This window comes from Cyanistes caeruleus, chromosome 31 (genome assembly GCF_971803275.1).
Source record: "Cyanistes caeruleus chromosome 31, bCyaCae1.hap1.1, whole genome shotgun sequence".
Taxonomy (NCBI): Eukaryota; Metazoa; Chordata; class Aves; order Passeriformes; family Paridae; genus Cyanistes; species Cyanistes caeruleus.
Window position 1 is genome coordinate 2,215,108 of NC_141731.1, and position 23,534 is coordinate 2,238,641.

Genomic DNA, 23,534 nt, shown 5'->3' on the forward strand with positions numbered 1-23,534 from the left:
CACTCGTGGCTGTGGCGCGCGCTGATTGGGCAGAGCGGGCACAAGCCCGGCCCCGCTGGCGCCCCCAGGGCGGCCGTGGGGCAGGAGAGCCGCCATTGCCGGAGCGTCTGTGCGGGCCCGGCAGCGGCGGCAGCAGCGGCCGGAGCCCGGTGAGGCGGCGGCGGAGCTCGGAGGCGGCCCCGGCCATCGCAGGTGGGAGCCGCGCTCGGTTCTGCGGGTGCTCGGGGCTCGCTGCGGGCCCGGGAGGAAGTGTAATAAATGGAATTGATTCGTGCTGACTAAACTGTAACTATTTGGAAAGCTATTATTAGAAGCAACCAATGGAATCAGTGTTACAAGGCAGATGCACCCCTTTACAGATGTTACATGTTAAAATTGAGGTACAGGATGTAGTTTAGAAGATAAGTGATGTCTCATGACCAAAACGGCCTTGAGATGGACAGAATTCGAACGACTTTAATCATTGGGCCTAAAAACCAGTAAATATCAGACTAATTAGTAGAGTAACATAACACAACGCTTAGTACGCACACACAAACCTGTAAGGTTATCCAAAGGACAATGAGGAAGAGGAGAAGCCTTCGCCAAAAGACCCCCAAAAGAAGACTGAAGACCCCCTTAACAACAAATGATGCATGTGCCTTGAAGAAATGTGACGTAAAGTCAAAAAAATCAGAAATAGGAGGAAACATACGGGAAACATTAATGAATATGCATAAGCATACAGTATATAAGTTTAGCTTGAAGTGCTTTGTTCTGTACGTGAGGCAGGGTGAGGAACCCCCTCCGTACCCCAGTCGGTTTTGCTTATGCCTTAACCACTGGCCAATTATATTCACACACACATATATCTTTATATATCTATATCTGTATCTATATCTGTCTCTGTCAATATATAAATATATATAAATATATATAAATATAAATCTGAATATATCTATTAAATTGTATCTTTCTTACTAAATTGTATGCTTTCACGAAATTGTATTATTTTATTATTTTCTATCCAATTTATTAAAGTATATTATCAATTAATTAGGTTGATTATTTGGAAATTTGAAGGTCATTTGTAACAATTTGTTGCCAAATCCCGGGAACTCCAATCTAGGGGAAGAACGGCTAATCCTGGGAAGGAGCTCCCCACCAGTTTTTTAAGGTGGTGCCGAGGTTAGATCGCGCTCCCGTGGAAATAGAAGTTCCACTGAGGATAAAGCAGCAGCAAAAGAAGCTGGCTGCAGGAGGCGTGCAGAAGAGCTCCCGCAGAGTGCCGGCCAGAGATAAAGGTGCCTGTAAAAGGCCTTGTGCAGCAGAAGCGCCGGGCAAACGGAGCGTGTGAGTGCCACGGGGCTGGGCAGGGGGGAGCTGTGTGCCTGTGTGTGTGTGTGCAGGCTCTGAGACCGGGCTGGGCAGCCCGGACCCCCAAAGGGAGTGCAGACCTCCGGCCGCACCGCCTTCTCGGCTCGCCGCCAGGAGACCGGCCGGGAAAGGAGGGCAGTGAAAGAGAAGAACGAGTGAAAATCCCCGCCAGGGACGGGAGGGAGAGGCCCAATCTTAAAAGCCACGGGAAAGCCCTCGGGGAGAAGGGAGTGATCTGATCGCTGAGTGAAGGGACTCAGGAGGAGAGAGATTGAGGCAGCTTCAGCTGCCTTTAAAAAGAGAAAAGAGTTGGGAACTTTAGTACGCAGCTGAGAGGGATTGGGAAGAGAAGTGGCCAGAAATGAGTAGTCGAAGAGGGGTAAAAGAAATGGAGAAAGAGAGGAAATTAGACAGGAAGCGAGTAGTTGGCAAAAGACGGGATAGAGCAACAGAGTAATATTGAGGGAGGGGGGAAGCTGAACCACGGAGTGAGGGAGGGGGATCAAGATTCTCCTGGCAGCGGAGATTTCTTGGTTGGTTGTGCCAGAGATGGGCTCAAGGGACAGTAAGTCCTTGAACCCAGGGGCTGGGAATTATAAAGGGAATTCGCAGGAGCCCGGAATATCTGAGAGCCGTGAGGGGGTTTCTCAGGAGGGGAGCATTCCTCAGGACAGTCCACTGAGGATTGATGTTGTGAGTTTGGGATACATGGGAATCCCGGAGAGGAAAAACAAGCAGAAAATAATTAATTATTATATGTTTAAATAGACAGAGGAAATTATCCCAAAATATAATTTGAATTGGCCAAAGTCTAGATTGTTTAAAGATTGGATTTGTTAAGCTTTAAATCAGTATGTAAATTCTAAAGAACCTTTTAATCAAGAAGAGAGCGACTGTGCTACCCTGTAGCTTCCCCGGGTGGGGGGAAAGATAAATTCATTACTGAAACACAAGAAAGCGAGAGTTATCTGTTGTATCCTTTATAAACTAATAAGTAGCAGAAAAAAAGAAAGGAAAAAAAAAAAAAAAAAAAAAAAAAAAAAAAAGAGGTAAAACTGTTCCTTCACCTAAAGATATTTTGCTGGAAATAGAAACAGCAGCACCACCTAAATCCCATTTATCTGAAAAGTGTGCAGTGCTGGCTGTGCCAAGTGAACTCTAACATATAACACGACTGACCATTTGTTACAACCTGGCATTAATTTGGTTTGGTTTATTATATTTACACATTCAAAAGGCAAATTCTGCCTTGCTCAGAGTCTGTGAAGCACAAACATATTTTATGAATATATAGTATCTAAATGGTGTGTTACACTTGTGTTATGTGCATTTTAAGTGTTAAAAACATGTAGCACAGGTTTTTTTTCACAGAATCTTAAATTTCCGTATTTTTAAAATGTTTGTTTTCCAATATTTTGTATAGTAAATATAAATGGTTTTGACTAAATGTTTTATTTATTTAACAGCAAAAATTCTGCTAAAAGAATTCCCTGTTAATTAAAGTTTTATTAATAAATTACTAACTGAATTTGTGTAAAATTAACTTTTATTGTAGTTGGCACATCTCTGGAGCTTTAGTAGTTTAAATTAAAAAGAAAAATAAAATAACTGCCTAAGAGAGAGAGGGATAAGACAGTGCTGTGAAATCTGTGCCATCCTTGAAACAAGCAGAGTTGCAGTGGCTCATAGGAACCTTATGAGGCCAAGGGTAGCAGTGAGACCAAACGTGTCAGTGACCAGAGCCCAGGGTATAAACTTTGCTACCAAGAAGACTGGCACCTCGGCCCTTGGCTGCAGCCCCAGGGGCCTTGAGGAAGGTAGAGAGTGAAAACTCCTGAGGATTATTTTCACTGTGGTCATTAAGATACCCTTGGCAACTGGCCAAAACCATAAAGCAGGATGGGACAGAATCCAAAAAAATAAGAAAGAAACAAGCGATATTAAAGCAAGCAGCACAAAAGCAAACAACGAGCAAACAAACTATGCAAAAACAAAATCACAATAATTCTGATCCATGTGATAAATGCAAACAAATGTGACAAATGCAAAAACAAGATAAAATCTGTGGTTGTGGCACATCCATATGTTAATGCTGCCTGTTACAATCACAGTAATTTTATAAAAGTATAAAAAAAATCTCAGGGAAAGAATTAGACAAAATGAGTAAGTGGTGTGAACAGTTGAAACAGCAGTATAGCAACTGAGATTGGCCAACCTTAACTAAAATAATTTTCTAGGTTTAATGCAAGAAGTAGTTATAGAATTAAAATTATTTAAATGTTAAATTTGTGAAAGACTTAAAATAGCTAAAAAAATAGCTGTGGGAAAGTGGGAGTCTAGCTCCAGACCAATTTTTAAAATGAAATCTTACTCAAACTTCCAAGACAATAAAATGACCTGGAAGATAAATTTTGAATCATCAAATAATTAAAACAGTTTGTATCAGATAATAATACTAACACCTGGCCACCAAAAACTCCTGCTGGATATTAGAGAATAACAAAAAGAAAGTAATTGTAGGATAACCATGTTGATTTGTGCTGGTATAAAAGTTCTGGAGCTAACCCTTACCAATCCATAAGTGACCTAAAATTCTATTGGGAACAACCAGGTACAACAAGTAACAAATGGAAGGCCCCTGATAGAATATATTAAATTTGTGAGCAAAGAGCATACAGTGAATTACCTCAAAAGTGAAAAAGAACCTGTATCTTAAGAGTTATATGACCCTCCTTCTTCGTTACACCGAGGTCCAGGAGCAATATGTTAGGAACACCACTTTATGAAACATTAAAAACAATAAAAGAGACTTGAACCTTGACTTTCCAAAAGCAAGAAGAAACCAGAAATGAAGACAAATGGCCTGCAGAGAGATGACCCAGCCACTTGAGCTGCAGATGGATCTGAGAGATCTAGAACCCAAATCTATCTATTGAATCAGTTCATAAAGCTGCAGACAGTAGTTAAAGTTGTTTCAAACCAAACCTCTACTGCCCTAAAGCTGCTGGCCAAGCAACATTCACAAATGTGAGCATTTGTTTATGAAAACAGAATTACCCTGGAGAATTTGTTAGCTGAAGAAGGGGGAGTTTGTAGAAAGTTGAACAAATCTGAGTGTTGTATAAATGATTATAGAAGAGCCATCACAAAAATTGCTAAGGATATATATACCAGTTCAAAACCAGAATTTTATTTTGAAGACTGATTAGTGAGATAACCTTTTTAGAAGTACTTAGTGGAAAAAGTTAAAATTTATGGTATAGTGTTTTATATTAAGATTATTGTTTCTATTTTGCATAATTTCATGCCTTATTAGACTAATCCATTCAGTAATTCAAGGAATACTGAACAAAAAGAAACTATAATAGCTCAAAAAAATAAGTTAACTAAATTTGAAAGAGAGTGCAAATGCTTGATACAGCATGAAAAATGTTAAAAAATTAGAAATGAAAATAAAGTAAATGAAAGATGTGAAATTATTGAGAAGATAAAAAAATTAAGATTCAGGTTTATGTTTTTTTTAAAAAAAGCACCAATAAATGTAATCAAAAAGAGAAATGGGGGATTATAATAAATGGAATTGATTCGTGCTGACTAAACTGTAACTATTCGGAAAGCTATTATTAGAAGCAACCAAAGGAATCAGTGTTACAAGGCAGATGCACCCCTTTACAGATGTTACATGTTAAAATTGAGGTACAAGATGTAGTTTAGAAGATAAGTGATGTCTCAAGACCAAGACGGCCTTGAGATGGACAAAATTAGAACGACTTTAAGCATTGGGCCTAAAAATCAGTAAATATCAGACTAATTAGTAGAGTAACATAACACAACGCTTAGTACGCACACACAAACCTGTAAGGTTATCCAAAGGACAATGAGGAAGAGGAGAAGCCTTCGCCAAAAGACCCCCAAAAGAAGACTGAAGACCCCCTAACAACAAGTGAAGCATGTCCCGTGAAGGAAAGTGACGTAAAGACAGAAAAATCGGAAATAGGAGGAAATTTACGGGAAGCATTAATGAATATGTATAAGCATACAGTATATAAGTTTAGCTTGAAGTGCTTTGTTCTGTACATGAGGCAGGGTGAGGAACCCGTACCCCGGTTGGTTTTGCTTATGCTTTAATCATACTGAATTACTGGCAAATTATATATATAAATTTTAATTTTTTTGCTAAATGATATTATTTTCCTAAACTGAATTCTTTTATAGCAAATTACTATTCCATTTACTAAATTGTATTCATTTTTAATTAAACTGCCATTAACCCAAGGGACCTAGTTGTCAAAATTGTAATTTCATTGACAACAACCGGAGAGGCGGCGGCGGAGCTCGGAGGCGGCCCCGGCCATCGCAGGTGGGAGCCGCGCTGGGTTCTGCGGGGGCTCGGGGCTCGCTGCGGGCCCGGGAGGGGGCGGCAGGGGGCTGTGGCGGGTGGCTTGTGCCGTGGCCGGCCCGTGTTGGCCCTGGGCTGAGGGCGCTGCGGGAGCGGCTGCCCGCGGTCTCCTTGCCGCTGGGGCCTCGGCAGGAGGCGGTGGCGGAGCAGCGCTGGCTCGTCCCGCTTCGTGTCGGGAGGCCGGAGGTGGCTGCGCTGTGCCCGGGACGCTGCGCTGGGGCCGCCTCCGAGCTCCGCCGCCGCCTCACCGGGCTCCGGCCGCTGCTGCCGCCGCTGCCGGGCCCGCACAGACGCTCCGGCAATGGCGGCTCTCCCAAGCCACGGCCGCCCTGGGGGCGCCAGCGGGGCCGGGCTTGTCCCCGCTCTGCCCAATCAGCGCGCACCAGAGCCACGAGTGACGGCAGAAGCAGCCAATCGCAGCCAGCAGAGGGCTCTGCACACGGCACGGCCTCGCCTGCCTTGGGCGGAGCTCCGCCATTTCTCGGACCCCTGGGCTGAGGAGTGGCCCCGGCGCTGGGCCCGGCCCGGGCAGGAGGCCAAGGAAGCGCCGCTGCGCTGAGGCGCCGGGAGCTCGGGGTGCCCGGGAGCTGAGGGCGCTGCGAGCTGGGGGTGAGTCCGGGATGGAGCAGGGCATGGCGGAAAGAGGCCAAAACTCTGTGACTCTCCTTCCTGTCCCGGGCGGGGAGCAGAACACACAAGGAAAGGCTCGGGGGTCGGGATGAGGGTGGGAGACAGTTCAATCCTTGGTCACGGGCACAGCACACCTGACTTGAGGAAATTAATTGAATTTATTCTCAAACGTGTCAGAACAAGAAAACGAGAAGTAAAGTAATTCCTAAGGAAATCCATCTTCCCCCCAGCTGTCCCTCCTTCCCGGGCTTAACTTTGTGCCCCTCTCCGTCCCCCTCCCCGCCCAGAGGCACAGGGATGGGGGTCACAGTCCGGTCATGTCACTGCCTCCCCCTGAGGGCCAGGAATCCTTGTCCTGCTGCAGCCTGGGGTCCCTCGCAGGGGCCAGAGTCCCTCAGGACCAGGCTGCTCCAGCGGGGATGGCCAGGGGGATCCCCGAGTCCGGCCAGGAGCCACTTGCATGGCTGTGCAGGGGCTTCTGCCGGGCTCGGGGCCTCTCTCGGGCACCCCCTGCTCCGACCCGGCCTCATTGCCCCCCTCACCCCCCATGCAGCGAGTGCCCGGGCAGGGAGATGCAAGATCTTCGCGGGGCTGAATCTTGGTGTTTCTGAGCTTTATTGGGCTGAATGATGGTGTTTTGTTTTTTTGTCGGGGGGCTGAATCTTTCTATTTTGGAGGGATATCAGATTTTTTGTGTTTTGGAAGTTTTTGATCTGTCTTTGGTAGCGTTCCGGAACACACATAATCACAGACTGATTGTATGCAGGTGCTTTATTGAAGTGCGTGGGAGCTAGGGGTATCAGCAACCCAAATCTGCCTCCATCGTCTTTGTCCAAAGTGCACATATTTCTACAATTTCAGCTGTAGCAGTAATCGCTATGATAACCTTACCAATATTGCGTTATTAATATTGCTTCATTAGCCTTATCTATATTGCTTCATGAGAGTTAGCTCATCCTTGTATGAACATCCTTGTACAAATCTTATCTCTGGGTGGGTATCTTGGAGACCCCAAGTACCAGTTCCCGTTACCGTAAACATTTCAGCTTGCTAGTCCATCCCTAATACGAAGCATTCTTGTGACCTACCTCTACATGATTTTAAGAAACATTTTCAGAAACATTTAACCCCACAGTAACATATTTCCCCCCTTTGAAAATATTTCACTTTACTATAATAAGTGTAATGCTTTCACTCTATACAGTCCTTTTTCTGAGTTTATACTTGATGTTCATCTTCGAATCCACAGTTGTAAGTGTTGTTGCACTCTGGAGGACTTGGAGATGACAAATGCGGATGTGGATCTCTGTCCCGTGTCAGCGCCTTTATTATCTTCTGGTTCCAGGATACTCTTTTCTTTATCTCTCCTTTCAGAACTGCATAGATTAATCAGATTGCTAAGAACACAATCAGTAGGATTATCAGACTCTCAAGAATAGATTTGATCCATGAGCTCACATTCCTTCCTAACCCTTCAAAAATTTTATCTACCCAACTTGTGGTCAGATCTTCCCTCTCTTTCTGTGCTTCATGTTCTATTTGTTTTAACGGATTAATGTTGTGTTCTACATCTGCAGTTCCATTTGGGCTGTGGATGCAGCAGTGATCAATTTGTCCTTTTAGGTACCCGCATACTCCGTGTTCTTTCAACAATAACATAGGTAAAGGCAATCTGTTTTGCAGGGTCATTTTAGTTGTGGCTTGTAATTGTACATTTAGCTCTCTAAATCCCTCTTTGGTAACTCTTGCCAATCTTTCTACCTGGCCTGTAAGTTTGTACAACATCTTTCTATTGTTATAATTTGTTATTGGACCAAACAAGGATTCCAGAGCCCACTCAAATTTTACACTACTGGAGGGTTCCTGCCATCTTTCTTCATCTTCACCTTTTTTTTCTGAACTTCTCGTCTTGTCCTTATTTGCAGAAGTTCATGTTCTCCCTTGAATGGGGACCTTTTCCAAATTGGGCATAAGGTGGGGAGGCCTAGAGTAATCTCTTTTACTTTTTCACCTACAGGCAAATGTGTTGTCCAGGTGCCATCGCTTGCTGCCCATCCAAATTGGCGTGGACTCTGAACTGTACTTGTGCTACATATTACCTTTTGGATCACTTGTCCTATCTTGTCATTTGTTTCACCTTGTTTATGTGTGATTCCTCTGCAGGCACATCCAATTTGCACAGCTACCACAAGTGGTGGCATTTGTTTTATTTCTTCATCATCAGAAGTACAGTCATAAGCTTTGTTCCATACCAAATCACTTTGTCTGCCTCCATTCTACTACTGGTTGCAGTGTTCCATACCCCTGGATCTGTTTCATTTTCAGAGCCTTCCCACTTAATGCACCAAGGGCTATCTGCCATAGATTGGAATTTCTGAAGCCCACTCATTGACCATGCACTGTCCCAAGCTTCAGCCCGATCTTTTCCTTCCTGTCCTTCACACTTCCACTTCATTACTGGAATCTTTTCTTTAATGACCTTTGCTATCTTTTCAGAACACCATCCATAATTCCCTAATCCCCCATACCAGCCTAGTTTTGGTTCATTCTTTCCTCCATTTTCATGACAATCCCATAGAGATGAATACTTTGGCTTCACAGCATTTTCAAACACTGTCTTATTTGGGTACTCGTAATCTATTTGCAATACACAGCTCACATTTTCATTTTTATTCTTTTGTATTTCAGGTAATTTTGATGTTATAATTACCCAATTTATTAGGTCTCCTGCTGCCTTTGGTATTGGCAGACAGGCAGTTATTTTGCTGGTGTTTTGCATGTTGGCCAAATCTTGAATTAATCCAATCATCCCATTTTCTGCCTGAATAGTATTAGTGACTTTTATCACTTGTGTTTCTGGCTGCACCCCCACATCCCTCTTCATTCTAAAATGAAGAGTTGTCAGCTGATTCTTTTGCATTTCACATCCCAAGGTAACATTGATTCCAACTGATGGCACTAAAGGCCATAAAATAATCACCATTACAGTCACTAGCACCCTAGACATTTGAAACAATCAAACCCGCTTTATCTGCAGCTTTGTTGGCCCTACAGTTTGTGCAGTCCACAGTGCAGGGGAAGCCTTCTTCACTCTGGTGTAATGTATGCAGGGATCCAGTCCAGCTCCTTTGACTGCTGTCAAGGTAGTTAACAGTACCTGATAGGGTCCATTCCACCTTTCTTGTAATGGTTCTTCCTTCCAGCTTTTACCGTACACTTCATCTCCCGGGGGGATGTCATGAACTGGATTCTCAAGAGTCAGCGGCCTGTTCCACACAAGGGTGCTCCGAAGTCGAGCTCGAGCTTTTCCAAGAGACAGAACATAATTCTACACCTCTTGCTTCCCTGTAACATGTACATTTGGATTAGGTTCAGGGCATTCATATGGTTTCCCATCCAATATCTCATAAGGACTGACTGACATCCCGCTTCTAGGCTTTATCCGAATCCTCAGCAGTGCTATTGCTAAAGCTTGTGGCTGCTGCAATTTAGCCTCTTGGCATCTTTTGCTGATTTGCCTCTTCAATGTCTGATTTATCCTCTCTACCTGTCCACTGGATTGGGGTCTTCATGGTGTATGGAGATGCCAAGCTATTCCCAGTAACCTACTCACCTCCCTCACTACTGTGGCTGTGAAATGTGGGCCCCTATCTGATGATATTCCTAGAGGCACCCCAAATCTTGGAATGATTTCTTGCAGTAACCACTTGACTGTCTCCTTTGCTTGATTTGTGCGACAGGGAAGAGCTTCTGGCCATCCTGAAAATGTGTCAAGCCTTACCAATAGATATTTGTATCCTTGAGTTCTTGGTAATTCTACAAAATCTACTTGCCAATAATCCCCTCGTTCTACTCCTACCCGAATTTTCCCTAATTGTGCCTGTTGTCGAGCCACTGGATTGTTCTTTAAGCAAATTTCACATTTTGACATTACTGATTTTGCCATTATTAACATCCATACCGAAATTAAATTTTGTTTTAACAATTTCAGCAATGCCTCTGCACTCCAATGACATTTGTTATGTTTAATTTGTAGAAGTTCTCTCATTCTCAAGGGGGGTACCACTACTTGTCCCTGTGTAGTCACATACCACCCTTCTGAATTCTTCTGTGCATTCAGTGAGTGTCCCAATTTCTCATCCTCTATTGAATATTTTGGTTCTGGAGGTAAATTGAATTGAGATACATTCGTTTTTAAAGGTATCAATGCCATTGCAGTTTGCACTTCTCGAGCAGCTTGTCGGGCTGTCCAGTCTGCTTTCCGATTTCCCTCATGAATTTTGGAGCTTCCTGATTGTTGAGCTTTGCAGTGCATGATTGCTACTTGCTCTGGCTTTTGTACTGCTTTTATTGATTGCAGGACTGCATCTTGATGTTTAATGTGTGTGCCGTGAGAAGACAGCAGTCCTCTTTCTTTCCCCAGTGCTCTGGGTACATGCACTACTCCAAAAGCATACTTTGAGCCAGTCCATATGTTTACCCTTTTCCCTTCACTTAATTCTAGTGTTCTGGTTAAGGCAACCAGTTCTGCCCTCTGGGCAGATGGATTTGGTGATAATGCTTTTGCCTCCACTGTTGTACTGACTGTTGTTGCCTGGGAGTCCCAGAGCATCTTCCTCTCTGCCTTCTTCTCCTCCATTTGTCTAATGCTTGGGCATGAGAAGTCTGGGTTTGGGGGGGAAAAAAGGGGTGACCACCTAGGATTCAGGGTTCCTCCTGCCCGAGTCCATCTCTAGAAGTCTTCAGGTGTCTTGTATCCATGAAAATCTCCAAAGCATCAGGACTGAGAGGAAAAAATCCCTCCCTGCGGTTTCCCTTTCCTGGGGTCCCCACTGGTGTCCCAGTGCTTCCCCCTCTGCAGGCTCATCCCTTCTCCGGGCTGCCCCTTCTCCAGGCTCCCCTCACTCCCGGCTCTCGGGGTCCCCCCTCTCCAGGCCCCCATTTCAGGCTCCGGGACTCCCGGGGCTCCCCCCTTTTCGCTGCTCCCTTCCCCTGCCGGTACCGGGCATCTCAGCTCAGCTTTGGAGTCCTGCAAGATCCAGACATCGCTCTGCCCGGCCGGGCCCCAAAAAAAGAAACAGGGGTCCCCAAAGCTACTTCGAGTGAGCTCCAAATGTCCCTTCCCCTGTAAACAAATCCTGCCAGGACGGCCCAAGAGCTTCGGGGCGAGGTTCCCGTCCCCGGTGAGCTGCGGGCTGCGGGGCCCGATGCTCCCGGCGCGAAGGGGCTGCAGATCCAGAGAGCGATGGACGCACCTGGGTGATTTGCGGAATAAAAGGAACTCTATAACTCACAGAGTAGTTATAAGAGCAGGTATGAATTTATTCAGCGCTGAGGTGCATGGGGGATATCTCCTCCAAAAAGCACGCACACCCTTTTGATTGGGTTTTCCCGTTTTTATCCTTTACAGAGCAGGTTTACACGATACGGCTAATACATATTAATTTCCTAACCCCGCCTGTCTTCACTTCATATTAAAATTAGCCCTGTGCTCCTTTCAGTCCTTTGGCCGCTTTTTTTTGGGGAGGGGGACTTCAAATCCGTTTCCTCCGGCTTAGGGTCCAGGAATCTCCTTTATCCTGTGGTGCCTTTGTCTTTGCATCTTGTTTGTGTATTCCAGCTCCTTATCTTATCTTGCAGTCTGACTCTTTTTCCTGTTCTTGTGGATTAGGGTGTCAGGGTCTGTTTTTTGTCAGACACCCCTTTTAAACATTTCTTCTTAATTCTTAATTTCTTTGTTTCATGGGGCCTCCTCTGCTGCTCCTCTTGCAGTTCCTGCTCCTCCTCTACCCCTCCTCTTCCTCCCGCTCCTCCGCTTTCCCCTCCTTGCCCTCCTCCTCCTCCATCTCTCGGCTGCTGGCGAGGAGCTCTGGGGTGAGCGGAGCGGGGCCGGGAGCCGCTGGGAAAGGGCTGGGAGAGGGGGATGAGGGGAGCTGGGCCAGGGGGAGAGGGGTTCTCAAGGAGGGGCTGCCAGTTAAGCCCAGGAGCCCCAAATCCCCTCCGTGTCCTGCCAGCCCCTGCCCCCGGCGCTGTGGGGGCCGGGCCGTGCCCCAGTGCCGGCTCAGGGGGTGCTCCAGGCTGCCGTGCTCCACCTGGCAGCTGGAGCTGAGCCCGCATTGCCGGGGGCGGTTTCCAGCAGCACCAGGAGCTGCTGGCTCCAGTCCCCGCTGGGGAGCACGGCAGTGGCCAGCACGTGGCCCGAGAGCTGCTGCTGGCCCTGGGAGCAGCTCAGCTGGATGTGGGCAGGGGAGAAATCCATCAGGGAGCAGAGCAGGCGGCCGGGGCCGGGCTGGGAGCTGGAGGGCACCGGCGAGATGGACACGCTGGGATGGGCAGGGGGCTTGGGGCCCCCCCAATGCGGATCTTCCTCCCCACAAGCCGCAGGGAATCGCTTCAGGGATCGAGTGCTGCGGGGACGGGGAACCACGTTTCTTTCATCCCAGCCCCACCTTTTCCTCTCCTCTCCCCTCCCCCTTTCTCCTCCTTCCCCCAATCCATTGCCCCCTCACACTGCAATTTGGGTTTCCCAGCACCCTCCCCCACGCTTTGGGGGGGTCCCAGCCCTCTCTTTTTCCCACTTGCACCTTCCCAATCGTCCCTCCAATCTCCAGCCTCCTCCCCCGTGCTTGGATTTGGGGGTTCCAGGCCCCTCCTGCTCTGTCTGGGGGTCCCATCCCCCCTTTCACTCAATTTGGGGTGATCCTAGCAGATTTTTTTCTGGGAGGAATCCCTGAGTTACAGGATTTTTGGGGTGTAGATTTGAAGGGGGACAGCTCTGTCTGGCATTTGTTTAACCCATGGTCTGCCAGGGAAGCACAAAAACATTTCCCATTCCCATCCTTTCCTCATTTGGTCTGGTTCATGAGCTGCTTTCTTGTTTCCTTTGGTATCTGTTCTCATCTATTTGTCAACAGCAGTTTGAGTCATTTACTTTTCCAGAAATTCTGTCTCCTTCTGCTAATAGATCATGTGATCCCATCCCATGGTGAAATGTTGTGTTCCTCATCTGAGTGGATTGGTTGGGGGGAAGGTCAGGAGCTGGAGCTGTGTGGTTGGGTGTTATTTCAATGGCATCCTGTAATCCAATTATCCCATTGAAATGAGAAATGGTTTCTCTGGTACCTGCTATGAATTCATCAGGGTTCCCAGGGTCTGGTCCATGGTGTTGCAGCATTTGTTCTGGTGGTTGTCCATCTTTTCCCCATTTCTGGGTGCTCCCTCCAGCCAGGGCTGCATCAGTTGTCAGCTTTTCTCATTAAATCATCACATACTTGGATTCTCAACTGATTTCCCTGAACTTGTGGTAGCAAATAAACCCCAGTGATCTGATACACCCTATATAACATAGACAGAGACAGCACATGTTGGAGTGGGGACAGGGATGATTCTCCCTCACTTGTTTTAGTGAAGTTTTCACAACATTCTCCATTTTCTGTTTTCCTTTGCAGCTGAACCAATTTCTGCTGCAGAGTCAGATATCCTCACAATGGTCTGTGCCTTTAGCTGTGCAAATTCCATCTGTGCAAGCAGGCAGAGTTTGGGCTGAGGGGCAAAGGGAATCAGTCCAATTCCTCCTGCAGGCAGGAAGCCCCTGGGCCATTGTGCAGGCTTTGGGTCATCAGTGTTAATTTGCATTTCTAAAGCTCCTCTGCTGGCTGCCTGGAACAAAGCTGCTCTTCCAGGGCGGACATCCCGTGACTCACATGTGGCCCCCACAGAATCTGTTATTTTTTTGTTTAAACAATATTTTATTAGCTGTTTATGTGTTAAAGTGCCAACTTTAAAGCTCTTCTCTTTTTCAAAGTGCAGCTTAAGGGTGAACATCGAAAAACTCATACCATCATTTTGTCATCACTTAGAGTCACGTACAAATATAAAACAAAAATGAGAAAGCAATCAAGTGGGTTTTTTTTATTCTCCTAGAACTAAAAACTGATTCTCACACCACTGGCCCAATCAGAACCGACAATATAGAAGTAAAATTATTATGAAAAATTATTCTAACAGTGTAATCTTTTTACTGAAACTGTGAAAAGCAAAAACTCTTCAACAATGTCTTTAGAGAAATAAGGTGTTACTTGATTCTGGCCAGAATGTGCAACGGGAATAATTTCATGCACACTTAGGCTGGGTGTGCAGAGAGTGGGTGTGTCATTCCATGACAAATGAATTTACTAGATTTTTCCAAAACTATATACACTCTAACCCCATAGAAATCCCTTGGTTTAATGTTCATTGGTTTGAAGGTGTGGAGCTGTTAGGATTTGGTTTCCTGTTGCAGCCGGATTTCTGTGCCTGTGATGGGAATTAGGTGGGCACTCCTGGATTTCATGCTCAGCCTTTTCCAGACCAGGTGTCTCCAGCTGTGCCTGGGGCAGTGTCTGGGGTAGATGTTGGTTGATGTTTGCTGCTGGGTGCTGATGTTTTGTTGATGGTCGTTATCTTGGTGGGAATCTTTTGGGCTATTCCCAGTCTGTTGAGATGTTAAACACATCTCTGCTGAGTGGTGGAAAAGAAGGATTAAAATTCCTTTCCCCAAGGCAAAGGAAAACCAAGTGTGAGCAGAGAAATAAGATTTGAAGCCATTTTCAAGTTGGTCTATTTTGCCAGCAGCTAATCCCAGGCAGGGCAGAGTGTGAGTGGAATTGAGAGGCAGAGTGGAATTGTCCCGGTGCCTTCCCCAGCAGCTGTGGCGAGGGCAGGCACAGAAAGGCCTGAAGCTGCAAGAGTGAGAGCAAGGATTGTCCCGCAGTGGCTGGAGATGGCAAAGGAGGGTGCCCAGGCCGAGGATTTGAGCAGAGGATCTGTGGGCAGGCGCAGGGGCTTCCCCCGCTGGGGAGCCCTGGCTGCTGCTGCCTTGCCTTCAGTGCAGGCTCAGGGGTGGCCTGTTTAATATTCCCTTCCAGTTCAGATTTCTGAGTCTGCAAGAGCCATGGCTGGGGCATCAATCATTTTATTTTTTTCATTTTGTTTTGTTTTCTTTCTTATGTCCACCCCATAACATTGAGACTATCTGGGGGTAAAAAATTCACAGAATATTCTGGCTAGAAGAGAGAATCCTCAGTCCAGCTCCTGCAATTCCCTGTTAATCCTAAGAATTGCTGCAGCTCCTTTTTTAGTCCAGGGAAGCATTTTTTCTGAGATTCCCTGAAGCCTCTCAGGGTCAATACAAGACAAAGCTTCAGTTAAAATAGGTCCCAAATATTTAACCATTTTTTCTACCGTTTGCCATTTTTTTCCAGATACTCAAAGCTGTTTTTTAGCCTGAAAATGAAGCCATTTCACAGAGGCTTCCTCTACCTCTTCTCTTTGTCCTCCTGACTGGATCAAGTCATCCACATCCTGCATTAAGCCAGTCCCTGGGGGTGAGGTCAATTCCTTTGATATTTCCTGCAAGGCTTGCCCCAATCAGGCTGGTGCTTCCATGCATCCCTGCAGAAGGACCGTCCATGTCTTGAGCATTTTCCCTTCTAGCTCTTGTTGCCAGCCCAAGGCAGAATTGTGTTTGCATCCTCTGGAAGTGGGCAGATCCCCAGAAAGCATCTTTTGCATCAAGTTGTGAATGGCAGCAGTGTGAGGAGGGCACCTGGTTCAGGCTGGTGTAAGGATCTGAGAGTGTGGGGCGCCTCGGTTTCATCATCTCATTTCTTCTTCTTGGGTCCTGCAGCATTCTGTGGATTCCATTGGATTTCTTGTTTGGCAGGATAGGAGCATTCTAGGGAGCCATCCCTGGCTCCCCAAGCCGTGCCTTGAGCAGGACTCCCAGACAGGCTGTGAGCCCTTCCTTCCCTCCCTTGGAACAGGGGATTGCTTTTCGACACCTCTTGTCCTGGTTGCTTCAGGGAAATGTGGAGAGGCTCCATATCTAATTTTGCCAATTTCCCTGGGGCTGCCCACACTTGTGGGTTCACTTCAGCCGTGGCTCTGCCAGACATTTGACACAGAGGTACAACAGAACCAGCCTCTGTATCCCCTTTTGCAACATTAATTTGCATTCCCAATTTAGCCATCATATCCCTTTCTAGTAAATTAGAACCACAATTGTGAGCAAATAAAAATTCCTGCATTTCAAACCCTCTCCCCACATCTGCTAATAGTGGCTGAATAAAACACACCCACTCATCTTTCCCACTTAGTGCCTTAATAGCTAAAATATTCCCTAAAACCTTTAGGTGTAAGATTCCGATTGGATGGAGAGGCCCCTGTGTCCATCAGGAAAGGTCTCCTCTGGATCCAGAGCCACCCTGAATGTTCCCAAGGGCTGCAGTGTGGTGGGTCCCTGGTGGAATGGGAGCTGTGCCACCGCTAAGAATGCGTGTCCATCAAGGGCTGGACTTGCTGGTGCTGAGGGTGCTGCTGTCTGTGCTTGCAGTGTCCTTGTGCCCTGCAGCTGGAAGGCTGATTCCTTGCCAGGGGCTGTTTGGGTGGGCTGTGCCCTGGCCAGGAGGGCAATGCCTGTGCCAGGTGCTTGTGGCCGAGGGTGTCCCCTGGGTGCTGGGGCCCCCTTGGGCCCTGGGCTTGATCCCTCAGGGGCTGTAGGAAGTGTGCCATGGCCTTTGCCTTCAGCTTGGCCTTTTGCTCATCCCTTGCTGCATTCAGCTGCTGAGCCTTTGTGAGCAAGTGCTGCAGGGGCTTCTTCTGTCGCTGCTGCAGCCCCCCTCAGTGCCTGTGGGTGCTCATCGTGTGGCAGCTGCTGAGCTTTCTGCAAAACCCTTCCTTTCTCCAGGGACCCAGCAGGAAATGCTTAAAAGATCATGTGGATCCTTGCAGGTCTAATCGCCATTTGTGAGCTGTTCCTTCCTCGTGCTGGCTGTGCTGAGGCTCCCCTCCCCAGCCCGTATCCCAGAGCCGGTCCCTGTCCTGCCGCAGTGTCCAAAGGCGGCCCCCCCGGCGGGCAGGGCCGGCAGCTCCACGGGGCCGGGCAGCGGCCGGGGCGTCCCGCAGCCTCCTGGGGGCCGGGGGCCACTGCCGGCCCTGCCCGGGGGGTGCTGGGCTCAGGCAGCGCCCGGCGCTGAGCCCCGGCTGCTCCACAGCCCCGGCCCGTCCCCACAGCTCCCCACAGGCCCCCAGCCCGTGCTCCCGGTGCCGCAGCTCTGCGCCCGCTCCTGCCGCTCCCAGCTCAGAGAAACCCCCTGAAATCCTCACCTCCTTGTTTTCCTGTCCTGGAAAACTAGGATACAAAGGATCTGAGTCAGCTGGCAAATGCTGAGGATAAGACCCTTCTGAAACACATCCCAATCCTCAGTGTTTTTTTCTTCCTCTTCTTTTCCATCATCCTTTTTCTTACCCCATGGATTCCTCCTGCTGCTTCTTGCCTTAAGCACATTCCTGCACACTCCCCTTCAGCCAATCCCTTCCCAGCACACCAACACCATCCATCCCCTGTTGTCTAAATCCCTTCTGGACTTCCCTTATTGCTCCCCTGGGTGTCCATGTCCTTAATTCCCTCTGGGAGAATGTGCAAACGACCTCCACATGCTCCCATGGGACCCTTGAGAGATATTTTGGGGTCATCATCCCTTTGTCCAGGATGCCCTTCTAGCATTCCCTTTTCTCCCCTCAATGGTTCTACCTGGATCCCACCTGCGCCCCTCCCCCCCGGGCCTTGGCGCCCCCCTGGAGGGGAATTTGGGGAGGTGGGAGGGGGGAGCGCCAAGGCCGGGCCCCCCGCGCTGTGGTGGCGGGAGCGGCTGCAGTGGGGAGCGAGTGCGGGCGGAAGCGGCCGAGAGCCCAGCGCTGCCCCAGGCCGAGCTGGCCCAGCTGCATCCGTGCCCCTGCGGTGGGATGCTGTGGGACTGGGGGGGAAGAGGGAGGCGGCAGTGGGTGCTGGGCCTGGGGGCAGGAGGAGAAGGGAAGGAGAAGCAGGGTTGAGGAACAAAACGGTCGAAGGATTCACGTGGGAGGAGCAGGTGCAGGAGGAGGAGAAATAGTAGGAGGAAGAGGAGTGGGAGGAAGAGTAGGGCCACAGGAGGAGGTGGGAGAGAAGGAAGAGGAAGCAGGACAACATTCCATTCTCCATGTATGTGCAGTCCCAGGAGTGTTGCCCTGGAGGTGACCTGGGAGGGGATCCACGATTTTGATGGGACTGAATCTTGGTGTTTCTGAACTTTTTTGGGCTAAATATTGGTGCTTTGTTTTTTTGCAGGGGCTGAATCTTTGTATTCTGGAGGGGGTTCTGCCTGAATTTGGTGTTTGGGTAGTTTTTCATCATTTTTTTGATGTTTGGGCTGAATCTTGGTGCTTTGCTTTGTTACAGACACAAGATGCCCAATGACTTTCTGAGATGAACTTGGGCATGGAGGAACCCCCAGCCCAAGACGCTCTCCTCTCCTTTTCCTCCTAACCAGGAATTTTCATTCCCAAGCTGTGTCCAGATGGCAGAGGAGAAAAAGCCCCAGAGATCCTGCATGAGGAGGGGCTGGAAACCCAGTCCAGGGAGCTGCGAGGAGGAAAGATCCCCCCAGTGCCAGGAACACGGCCAGAGATCCAGCCGGAGCTCAGAGCTGGGGGAGAAGCCCCACAAGTGCTTGGAATGTGGGAAGGGCTTCACGTGGAGCTCCCACCTGCTCCAGCACCAGAGGATCCACACTGGGGGAAAGCCCTATAGGTGTGGGGAATGTGGGAAGAGCTTCAGCCAGAGCTCCTACCTGAGGAATCACCAGAAGATCCACATGAGAGAACAACCCTATGAGTGTGGGAAATGTGGGAAGAGCTTCAGAGGTACCTTTGACCTGATGAGACACCAGGTGATCCACACAGGGGAACGGCCCTACACCTGCTTGGAATGTGGGAAGAGCTTTGGGTGGAGCTCCAATCTGAGGGAGCACCAGCGCATCCACACTGGGGAGAGGCCCTACGAGTGTCCTGAGTGTGGGAAGAGGTTTCAGACCAGCTCCAGTGTCCTCCTACATGAGCGGATTCACACAGACGAGAGGCCCTTCCGCTGCCCCGACTGCGGGAAGGGCTTCAACCGCAACGGCAACCTTGTCATCCACCGGCGCATCCACAGTGGGGAGAGGCCCTATGAATGTCCCCAGTGTGGGAAGAGGTTTCAGCGCAGTTCCCATGTCCTCTTACATGAGCGGATTCACACAGACGAGAGGCCCTTCCACTGCCCCGACTGCGGGAAGGGCTTCAACCGCAACGGCAACCTTGCCATCCACCGGCGCATCCACAGTGGGGAGAGGCCCTATGAATGTCCCCAGTGTGGGAAGAGGTTTCAGTGCAGCTCCCATGTCCTCTTACATGAGCGGATTCACACAGACGAGAGGCCCTTCCGCTGCCCCGACTGCGGGAAGAGCTTCAACCGCAACTCCACCCTTGTCAGGCACCAGCGCATCCACACTGGGGAGAGGCCCTACGAGTGTCCCCAGTGTGGGAAGAGCTTCTCACAGAGATCTAACTTGACCCAACACCAACGGAGGCACCACTAAGGGAAGCCCTGCAAGTGCCCCAAGTGCGGGAAGAGCTTCGTGCGCTGCTCCAGCTCCATCCCCCATGGGAGGATGGGCGTTGGATGATCCCCAGTGACCCCCGTTGGGCAGAGCCCTGGTGATCCGTGGTCCTGGTGATCCGTGTTGGGAAGACACCTGGCTGGGAGGCTCCACATCTTCCTGGCTCCCTGTGGACACCTGGGTGAAAGCAGGGGAATAAAAGTCCATCAGGACACAGATCAACAATGGGAATTCCTTGGGGACAGTGGATTTGTTGACTTTCAATCCTAGAGAACCTTTTGCCGCTGCTTCAGGAGCTCTGTGGACAAAGAAAAGGGGGTGACAGCAGGCTTGGGGTCCCTGAGGAGAGCACACACACTCTGGGGGAGGGGATATCCCAACCTAAGGACCCCCGCTCACCTTTTTGCTCAGGTAGAAGCCAAGCCCCAGTGCCAGGAAGACAAAGCCCAACACAGAGACTCCAATTCCCGTCAGCATCTTGCTGTGGGCAGCGTTTGATGGCATCTCTGGGGGGTCTGCAAAGGTCAGGACCCCCAGAACCTCTCACAGACACCCCAAGCCCCTCCAAGCACCCTCCCAGTGTCCCCCAGCCCACCCAGGACATTCTGAAACATCCTTTGGGGTCACTAATTTTAAATAATTAGGTATTGTAGAAACATTAGAGATCTTAGCTACAGATAGGCCTTTGTGGAACTAGTTTGTGTTGATGATGAAGTGAGAAGCAGGATTTGAGATCATGAATCTCAGACTTAGGTAAAAAATTACTTGTCACTGAATGTTTGTTCAGCTGTGCTTATCATGAGAAAAGAGAAACTGAGAAACGGGTTCAGGAAGATCACAGACCTTACATCTGGAAACCCATTTAAATGTCACAAGGGAGGAAATTGGAGTTGTACCAAATGTCATTTGTAATGTCAACCATTGTAAAGGTAGAAAGGTGAGAGTGAGGAAGAACAGTTTTCCTTCATCTCTTGATGACTCCTCCTCGCCAAAACTACCCCCTCCTCAAATTATGGAGTTAACCACGCAGGCATAGTGACATTTTAAACTCATTACCATGAATTTTAGTCTGAAGTGGAGCATGGGAGGTGTTAAGCATTAGGAATATGTATTAGTATTAATATGTATTAATATTTTGGATATTCAAGACTTCTGTAAATAGACACTGGAATCTTTTTTCAACTTGCAGTGCATATTAAGGGGATGACTCCTGCACTCACCCAGTGCTGTGATTAAACATCCACTTTGTAACTTTAAACTGTTGGAGAGTATTTTTGTCCATTAACAGATTGATGTTGATACTGGATTGTTGCCGCCAATTTGTTTAGTTTTATTAAGTTCAGAGTTGGTTTATCCCAGTTGCTCCCCCGTTATCCAAAATGGTTTGTCCCCAGTTGCCCATCATTGTAAACCCTTCCCTTTTTCCAGATTGTTCCCCATCCATCACCCCAATCCTGCCCCCGAGTCCTATCAATCTATGTAAACCCCACCTTTTGTTCCAGTTCTTTCCCTGCCTATCATGCCTTCCTTTACGCCCTATTGATTGTACAACTGCCTTCCCTCCCCCGGGTCCCTGCCATTGGTTCTGCGTATTGTAATCCCCACCCACAACTCCTCCCCTGCTGCTGTCCCATTGGTCGCTGTATGGGCCGCCCACAGTCCTTAAACCTGGCGCAGGGCGGTGCCCAGTGTTCTCGGCTCAGACCTCTTCCCTTCAATTCCGGCCCGTACCTTGTCTCCTTCCCCTACACCTGTTGGAATAAACTTGGTCCTGGGAAATTGGGAGAGCCTGAGCACTCTTTCTCCCTTTGCCACAACCCGTGTCGCCCTGTGAGCTACAACGCCAGAGCGCAGAGGAGCTCTGGAGGTTCCAGGTTGAGCCACGCAGTGCTCGCCTGGTTCCCCACTCCTGCCGCTGCCGTCGGCCAGAACTAGCCGAGGCGTGAAGGGGCGAGCGGGCAGCGACAGCGGATCAATATTGCTATTTTGGTAAATCGCTCCCAGTCTCTTCCCAGCCTCCCCAGGATCCACCAAAGTCCCTCCTGTTCCTCTCAGGATCCCACAGCCCCCTCCCGATTTCTCCCCATTGCCCCAGGACCCCCAAACCCTCTCCCAGTCCCTTCCCAGCCCCACCAGGACTCATCAAGACTCCTCCCAGTCTCTTCCCAGCACAACCAACCTCATCCCAATCCCTGTTTTCCAATCTCCTTCCAGCTCCTCCAGGCTCACTCAAATCCCTCCCTGTGACACCCAGCACCCCCAAACTCCCTCCCAGGGTCCACCAGGACCCCCAGAACCCCATCTCACCCTCCTCAGCATCCTTCAAACCCCTTCCCAGCCATTCTTGACCCCCAAACCCCTCTCCCAGTTTAAACCAGTCTGTCTCAAACTCCCTCCCAGTTCCTCCCAGCACAGCCCAATCCCCCTCTGGGCCCCCCCAGTGCCTCCCCCGCTGCCCCCGGCGCTGTGGGGGCCGGGCCGTGCCCCAGTGCCGGCTCAGGGGGTGCTCCAGGCTGCCGTGCTCCACCTGGCAGCTGGAGCTGAGCCCGCATTGCCGGGGGCGGTTTCCAGCAGCACCAGGAGCTGCTGGCTCCAGTCCCCGCTGGGGAGCACGGCAGTGGCCAGCACGTGGCCCGAGAGCTGCTGCTGGCCCTGGGAGCAGCTCAGCTGGATGTGGGCAGGGGAGAAATCCATCAGGGAGCAGAGCAGGCGGCCGGGGCCGGGCTGGGAGCTGGAGGGCACCAGCGAGATGGACACGCTGGGATGGGCACTGGGGATCAGCGAGGACGGACTGGCATGAGCTTGGGGGGTAACTGGGAGAGATGGGAGAGGAGTGGTGTGGCGTCGGGTGGGACCGGGAACAGGCTGTCAGGGACTGGGGAGGCGCTGAAAGAGATGAGAGTGGATACTGGGACACTGGATGAAGGCGCAGATGTCTGGGAGTGGAAGGAGGAATGAATCCGAAATGGACTGGGAATGGGCTAAAAGGAGTGGGAGAGACTCCCGGGCCTCTGGGAGGGACTGCGGTGGCACTGAGCGGGACTGTGGTGGCACTGGGCGGGACTGTGGTGGCACTGGGCGGGACTGTGGTGGCACTGGGAGGGACTGTGGTGGCACTGGGCGGGACTGTGGTGGCACTGGGCGGGACTGGGAATGAAGTGCGCGGCACTGGGCGGCCGAGTCCAGCGCGGGGCTCTCGGCTCTGTGGATCTGCCCGGCAACTGATGAGTCATCAGAGAGACGCGCTCTGATTGGCTGAGGGGCGGCAGATCCATGGAGGGGCGAGATGGACAGGCGGGGTCACTGGGAGAGGCTGGGATGGACTGGGAGAGCCACGGGAGCCATTGGGAGGGACAAGGGGCCCCGGGGATGGGCACACAGAAGGCTGAGGGCTCTGGGGTGATTCCCAGGGAGGTTTGGAGGGACAAGGCCAGGCCCCTCTCTGTGCCCCGCGAACAGCGGCCCGGACAGAAAAGTTCAGGAGCGGGAGGAGGTGTTTCTCAAGATTGATTTTAATCCTCATTCTCCTGGTCTGATTTGCTCAGTCCTAAGTTCAGTGCATTTCCCCATGTTGGGCTGTTGTGCCCCTGATGGTGATCCCTGAGTGACCTCTCCCTGCCCTTGTCCTGACCCACGAGGATTTGGATTTGTTTCAGTTCAGTGGAATTCGTGGTGATTTGGGAGGAGCTGGAGCA

General features: G+C 49.5%; 2 protein-coding genes across 4 annotated transcripts in view; one reads left to right on the forward strand and one right to left on the reverse strand.

Moving 5' to 3' along the window:
• The window catches only part of LOC147648689 (serine/threonine-protein kinase PAK 3-like), a 356,261-nt gene that overhangs the window by 257,412 nt on the left and 75,315 nt on the right, over positions 1-23,534 (reverse strand). The gene's annotated exons all lie outside the window — the stretch shown is intronic.
• LOC111945248 (uncharacterized) lies at positions 68-21,618 on the forward strand. Of its 3 annotated transcripts, none has more exons than XM_086866551.1 (2): positions 68-192; positions 18,642-21,618. In XM_086866551.1, the coding sequence occupies exon 2, from the start codon at positions 18,760-18,762 to the stop codon at positions 19,816-19,818; it is 1,059 nt and encodes a 352-aa protein (XP_086722677.1). In that variant the 5' UTR covers positions 68-192; positions 18,642-18,759; the 3' UTR covers positions 19,819-21,618. The 3 variants fall into 3 exon arrangements, with proteins under 3 accessions (XP_086722677.1, XP_086722676.1, XP_086722679.1); XM_086866550.1 differs by lacking the exon at positions 68-192 and adding an exon at positions 5,875-6,364; XM_086866553.1 differs by lacking the exon at positions 68-192 and adding an exon at positions 6,229-6,364 and having other exon boundaries at positions 18,750-21,618.

Excerpts from the sequence above, each read along its gene's own strand:
- LOC111945248 (XM_086866551.1), top strand. The coding sequence starts at position 18,760 with ATGGCAGAGGAGAAAAAGCCCCAGAGATCCTGCATGAGGAGGGGCTGG.